At 45.7% G+C, this 7,364-nt stretch overlaps 1 protein-coding gene across 1 annotated transcript in view; it reads left to right on the top strand. All coding sequences in view use genetic code 11, as the record gives it.

Moving 5' to 3' along the window:
* EGR_04834 (Zinc finger protein 589) overlaps window positions 1–7,364 on the top strand; it is a gene marked incomplete at both ends in the record, with an annotated part of 13,100 nt that overhangs the window by 3,509 nt on the left and 2,227 nt on the right. Inside the window, 3 exons of the mRNA XM_024494083.1 lie at window positions 1,964–2,136; window positions 2,202–2,752; window positions 6,054–6,602. Coding sequence (XP_024351472.1) covers window positions 1,964–2,136; window positions 2,202–2,752; window positions 6,054–6,602 — 1,273 coding nt within the window. The remainder of the gene's footprint in view (window positions 1–1,963; window positions 2,137–2,201; window positions 2,753–6,053; window positions 6,603–7,364) is intronic.

Genomic DNA, 7,364 nt, shown 5'->3' on the forward strand with positions numbered 1-7,364 from the left:
GGGGGTGGAAGACTTATTATAGCTCCCTGTTAAGTAGAAACCCGTTCTCACAATCGGGTTTATCCTTGACTCTCTCATGCGCATTTTTCTCCACAATTGCTTATCGAGATGGAGGGAAGGAGTAATCCCCCTTTAGCTGGCCTAACGAGTGTGCTCTGAGGATAGCCGATTTTCCTCGCACGCATCCTCGCACATACGCACAATCAGGCGTGTTTTGATGCTGCTACCTCTGTTTCTGCTGTAGCAGTGGCAGCATTTGCATTAGCAGAGCCAGCACCAGCGGTAGCAGGAGCAGACCCAGTCTCTTCCCCTTCCCACCCTTTTGCCTCCTCCCTCGAAAAAAAGCAGTCATGCCTTCTCTGTCCTACGCGCCCACAAAGGATGGCGTGCGTGCGTGCGTACGTGGGCACGTGTCCGCCAGCCAGCTTAGCGCCTGATTGGTCCCCGTCACCCCTCTCGTCATTGATGCATGCGTGGGCGTGGATGCGTGTCTGGTGCTGGTTCGTGGCTCCCCTTTGCCTGCCTTTCTCTGACTACCTCTCCCCGCCCGTACGCCCTAAACTACCTCTAGCCTGCATCTGATCCTACGCTGCTATGGTCGTGATACGTGAGGCGAGCACCCAGGGGCTGATTAACACCCTGCCGACTTTCAGTACACCTTCCTTGGGTACCCCCACCTCCCTCCTTTTTCCTTCGGTTTGGTGTTTGCTCACATGCCTTGGTCTCTACCTTGGAGACGCCTAAAATGTGCACATTTCTGAGGAAGCAATCGCAATAATATTTGAGTTGCCTTATGCGGGGTGACAACAGCGGGGTGATTTATGCAACGATGATTTTGTCCTTAATCTAAAATTCGAATCACTTATCTTCACCAAATCTACTTCGACGCACTATTGCCTTGTGTTTCTTACGAAATTCCAAAAGCAGGAGCCTATATTCGCGTGCTTACTGATTCGGATAAAATAGTGTGACAAATTTCAGAACAGCATATGACTGTTAAAGCTACTTAATTCTGGGTTGTCATTTCTCATTGTGGAAGGTAGTGTGACCCGGGCACGCTTCTACAATGATTCGATTATTAAACTATCACAATAATGATAGCGATAACCATCATTCTGCTAAGCCTCTGTTTATATTGTGTTTACATTCTGATAAAATTTGATTTTGCAGTTTTGGAAATACTACATTTTTGGTAAACGATGTAAATGATACCTTAAAGCGGTTTGACTTGAGAGCATTTTTATCCCGCTTAAACCGTTAGCTGCTCTCTGCACGTGGCCACGACCCCTGTCTTAAACCCGATTTAAAGGTCTGCAAAATTTTTTGCATCCTTGAAATCATGGTGTGTTCAAATAATCAAAAATTATAGCATCATGGCAATAAATAGCCTGAATGGTCTTTGACAAGACGGAAATTTCGGATCTTCCCTATTATCATTCCGCGAGCCTAAGTAGTCTTCCAAAATACATCTGGACACTTGTGTGATGCATTTAGGTCCAAGTTTGCCTAATTCTGCAGTTCTAAAGCCTCTTGATTGTCAAATATGCTTTATTTATTTCGATGCCTAAGAGTGGTACGTGTTCGAGTAACCTGAGGTAACATCAAGCAGACAGATAGATGTGTTTCAAGGCAACCGAATACGTCGGTGATCGACGTGTTGAACTAACAAAGATAAGTCCTGGCAAACGATCAAGATTACAACATGTATTGTCTATTGAATTGATTGATGGATAGGAGAAATGAATGGTGGACTGACTGAATGAATCGGTGTGTAGGTTGATAAATGAGTAGATTAACGGATGCATGAAAGAATAAAATGATAAATGAATGAATGAACGAAGGGATGTATGGATGGATAAACAGACGGATTTAAGAATCAGGTGGATAGAGTTGGGATAAAGGGCTGTATGGGTAATGAACGGACTAATGGAAGGAAGATTACTAACGATACGAGTTTTTTCAGGGACAAACTAAAGGACCACCTCCGTCACCACGACAGGGCAGCACGAACTTTTGAATGTGCCCAGTGCCTATCTCCCTTCGTCCAAAAGTCCGACCTTAATCGACACGTCCGTGGCGTGCATCAGGGTGAACCCGGCGTCGGCATCAACATGACTGTGCGTCGTCGGATGCCTGGTGAGTTGGTGATTCCTCGTAACCTTCTATTTGTTGGCTATTTGACTGTTTATGGTCAATTATAGCCTCGTCTCCTGCCACTCGGCCATCGAAAAAGAAGAAACCATCTTCAGGTGCAACCACATTGACTTCCACATCCGCCGTTTCCCAGACCACTACAACAGTCTCATCGGCGATTCCCACCCCAGCGTCTGAAGCAGCACTCACGCTAAGGTTGTTCGGTGGTGGCTGTTCGAGTGTCAGCACGACGGCCGCTACAACAGTGACAACAACAACGACACCAGCGGTGCAACCAGTGCAAACTTTACAACAGCAGGTTCAGCAACAGCAGCAAGCATATCCTCAACATCAATTGTTAGCAGCAGCCAGTATGGTGCTGCCTTACTATCCCACACCCGCTGGCCACCACCAGTTCGTGGCCGCTGCACTTTCAGCACAGAAGACTGCGGCCGAGCAGCAGCAACAGCAACTGCAACAACAGCAGCACTCGTTCCAACAGACTCAACAACTTTCATCGTCGGCGCCCTCGATGATGCTGCTTACAAGAATCGCCGCCCATGCCTCTAATCAAGCGGCGCCGGCTCTTGCTGTGGTGCCTCCTACAACTGCTGTTGCAGTAGGTCACTGTATTAACCCAAAGTTTAGTGTGTCCTCGATCCTTTTATCCCTTCCGTACTTTTTGCTGAATAAGCGCTACGATTTTATAATTGTCTCACTAATGCTAATATCTGCCTAAAGTTTACTAGTTTTGGCCAATGTTCTTCTATTTCGATTCGCCATAGTTTTGATTTGGTGCTCAGCAGTAGCTTTGTCATCGAAGTACGTTTGGGCTGGGAAGTCGGTAAAGTAGGCAGCATAAGCAGGGCTTATGGAGAATGGCGAGGAATTAGGAGCGCTCCGCTACCAAAGTGCATTCAAAACGAGTGTCGTTTCGCTCCCTTTTCCTTCGAGCGTCTTCTGCGATGCCTTCCATGGTCATTCATCCACTTCAGCCATCACGAGACATTTGGATGTGTTAAAATTGCCTGTAGAACATGAATGAAGCTCATGGACGTATTTTCACTGAGCCTATACTGGGTTTCAATGATATTACCACTCGCCAGCTTCATTCACGAAGCATCGCTTTCCTGAATCGCTGTTCTGTAGCGAGTGCATTTCGTGTACTCCTCGTTTTTCGAAAGATAGTTTAGGCAACGCATTTTCTTTTAATTAGGCTCTCATTTTCATTTCGATTGCGATCTTTTGTTTCCCTCCTATCTGTTTGGGTCATTTTCAGCTTCCCGCGGCGTAGAGAGTTTTCAATCTTCGCACGTTGTTAATAATTTGGTACGGTATTTTTCCATCGCTGCGAGAAGACTTTCGGCTACAATGCCAGCCCTAACTGAGAACCTTGTTTTGGTAATTTAGGAACGATGCTTCACAGTTATTGCTGTTTGGAAAAAAACTCGTCTATAAGTGAAGATGTCCCATAAAGCCTGCAATATAGTATCACTTCAGGGAGCTACCTTCTGTATTACTTCCTCCTTTCTCCCGTGTCATGTCAACGCTGTTCACCCGACTGGCTGAGCTAAACTGAGCCTTTTGTAGCACAAAATGGCATTTTTTTTCCCGATTTAACTCAAATTTAACTTTGTTCAGGAAAATTTAAACGTGTTTATTTTAGGTAGACGCAAAAGTCAACGTTGATTTAATAGGCCCTCTGCGACTTCAAGTAACTCTGTCAAATTGCCTTCTTTTATGACTTTTTGCGCGTATTAGCCAGCCGACCTGTTGCGCCGTAAATATTTCCTAAAGCACCGACAAAATTTGCCATATTCTTTTACAAAAGCTAATAGGTGTTGAGTGTAATCTTCTGCCGCCACCTGTGTGACATCTGAGTTACCCCGCTAGGCTGTTATGGGCCGCACTAGTTGAAAAACTACCGGCATAAGTGGTCTGGCGGAACTTCACGTCACTCGCCTGGTAGTCTATTCGCGGTGGTCTGGGAATGTCTATGTGTCGGCACATACCATTAAAACATCACTTTGCCCCACAGCCTCCTTTTTTCGGCTCCTCCTGTGGTCCTTTTTTCAATTCGGGTGAATATGTACTGGTTGTTGTCGTAGCAATTTGTCGAGCTTAATTTTTTTTGTCACCTGTTCTAGGGGCAAGCAAACTTGTCTTATTTGACAACAGGTTCACTGGACTTCATTTTCACAATCGTTGTAGGGTATAATCTGTGTTATATTTTAGCCCAAGACCGATCTTTTCTCCACGTAACTTATAGGTGTTGGAGAAACACCATTTTACTGAATTTTCTTGTATACTCGTGATTCCACGTTCCTTTTTTTTCCATTCAAACGGGTGTTAACTTTCTTGTGCAACACGATAGTCCCTTGTCGTCATGCCTGACGCGCATGTACCTGTTCTTACTTTCAAAACACCTCACAGTTAAAATCCCTCTCTCTCTCCTTTGTTTGGACACAGTAGTGTGTGCCCGTCTGGTATTATTCACCTCCCCACACCTCAGCATTTTGCCTATGGCAGTGCTACTGCCTCTCTTTTTTTTCCTTCCGCCATGACTGCGCGTTGCTTAGTGTTACCGCCTTGTGACCACGTGCGGGCGTGGGTGCTTCGTCAGACTAAACTACATCACGCAAAAGTTGGCCTTTTCCTCCTCCTCCTCCCCCCCCGCCATCTCTTCTGTCGAGTTGGGCGCTTACAAGAAGGGGGCACTGGATTTGTATCAAAATACTTAATATTGTGGTGTTTTTGGAAAATTTCTTTCGCCTAAATGGCAGCATGTCTATCGGCGAAAACACCTTCATATGCACAGCGCTCGAGTCATCCCTGAGGCCGTTTTGAGACGTTCAAGTGTGAAATTTGCTCCATCCTAGGGTAGTAGCGTGGATAATATGTACTAAAATCTGCACCACTGGGGTGGATATCTGTATGGTCAAATTTACTATTAAAGTGATATCATAAAGAGGACCTGTGAGACCAAAAGTGTAGGCAGCATAAGCAGGCCTCCGTGCCTCCGAAGTGGGGGTCCAATCAGGAGAGGCTAGCAAGATCTGCATAGTTAACTACTCATTCGATGCAACTAGCATTCCTGTTACAGCTCAGTCGTGGTGAACTGTTAAAACAATGCGAGTATTTAGATCTTGAAAATGTAATGTTTCTGTTACTCCATGGCGAAACATGCTGAATAGTTTAACATTTATCCACGTGTGATCAAGTGGAGACGGCCTCGGCAGGCCGTGCCTTCATGAAAGTTATCATCGTTTTGGTCGTCTTTGACGTTTTCTCATCCACTTTCTGTTTAACGAAGCGGCAGCAGAGTAACTAGTAAGTAGCCACTCTTCCACGGTTTTGCTTCCCTACAGTTTTTTGTAGGTACGGGAACTGGGTTATCTCGGAGGTTTTTTGCGAGGTAAAAGTCTGAAAGTAATTCCTTTGCAAGCGTATGGAAGAATCAGGAGTCCGGTAGTATACTGCTAGATTCTCCAGCCATCGAAGCATTAGAAACCTGTAAGGTCTACATGACTGAGTACATTATTTCAAGCCAATATCACCATCAGCGACAAAACCTCCTTAAAGGGCTTAAAAGTAAATCCTTTTCTTCCTCAGTTTTAATTAGTTGGACAGTTGCCTGGACCGTGAATTTATTTGTCGGCAGTACCCAATGTTATTTAAACTTCAGGCGCTTTAAGGCAGTAGCAGCTTAATTGACTCTTATAATGTGGTGTGTTTTGCAATACCATATATAAAAGAGTGGAGGAGCTTGATCTTATCAACTAACTTCGCATTTTATTCGACGATATTCATTAAATTCTGAGCAGGAGTGGGTACGTGCATTTACGAAATGCCGTTTTAGGCATTCTTTCTTGTAAACAATGTTTTGAAGTTCTTTTCCCCTACACATTTATGATACCTAGACGTCGACGGCAGCCCAACAGTGTGAGGCCACATCAGACTCGGCTACAACACAGGTGGATCAACAGCAAGTTTTGGCTCAACAACAACAGCAGCAGCAGTATCAACACCCTCAACTCGCTTATCATCACTACCACCAGCATCTTCTTCACCAACAAGCAGCTCAGCTACAAGCCCATCATTATGCAGCTGCCGATTTAAACTACTACCGACAACAGCAATTGGCGGCACACCAACGTGTCTATCAGCAGGCGCAGGGCTTCCTGCTTGCCGCCACTGCAGCGGGCAGTGGTGGCGGCGGAGCAGTGGGTGGAGGGAGCGGAGGAGGCATCAGTGGTAGCGCTAGTGGTGGTGGGGGCAGCGGCACCGCCTTCTTCTGCCAACCCGCCGCCGCTGTCACTGCTAACGAGAGCGCAGTGAATGGCACCGGAGTTATTCTTTCTGCTGCCGCGGCTGCCGCTACTACTGACCCCACCACCGCGCAACAGTTAGCTCAGCTTGCCGCTGCTGCTCATATGCAACAGGCAGTTGCTGCTGGAGGTGGATTGCAAGTGAGTAACTATTCGTTCACTATGACTCGGAGAAGTCTTGATGATAATCGTTTGTACGTTTGAACCGGTGATACGACTATTTACACCTGGTGACTTTTGCAGAAGTGTAAATATATATTAAAGACGGCTGTGAAACAACCTTCAACCTCACCTGAAGCAACAGCGTTCTAGTGGTGGCGCAAACTCATCCCCACCGATGGTTGAGAACGAACCTTGGAATGGATTCAAAACAAAGCCCTAGCAATAAAACTCAAACTTAAATAGAGCCCTCTATGCGCTACTTATGGACAGTGCAAGTATTACATCACAAAGGAAGGTGACTCAGTATGTCTAAGGTAATGCTTTATTTCATGTGGAGTTGTCTTACCTAATGTTACGCCGGGTGGATAGTTCTAGCGGAATAGTTGGCTGCTCTTGCATTTGCTGTCATAAGCTGTCACTTCTGAAATGTAGATTGCTGCGTCAAAGAGAGGAGAACAGCCTTCTCTCCTACTTGGACAGAAGCAGGTAATCAACTTCTTTAATATCCTTGCTGTGTGTTACTAAACTTGTCTACAAGTAAGTTGTAAATTTTGGTATTGGTTGAAGAAGCGCGGGGATTGTGGAGCACTCCAAACACCTGGCTACGAGTCATATTACCGATTTTCCAAATCGGTTGGGTGAAGAGGAAGTGATAAATTGTGTTGCTTGCAGGAACCGACCTTGATGGATTGAAGAATTGGTGCCGGCAAGATACCAAACAAGTGCCAAGCTATTGTGAAA

The sequence above is a fragment of the Echinococcus granulosus genome, assembly GCF_000524195.1.
Source record: "Echinococcus granulosus chromosome Unknown EG_S00032, whole genome shotgun sequence".
NCBI lineage: Eukaryota > Metazoa > Platyhelminthes > Cestoda > Cyclophyllidea > Taeniidae > Echinococcus > Echinococcus granulosus.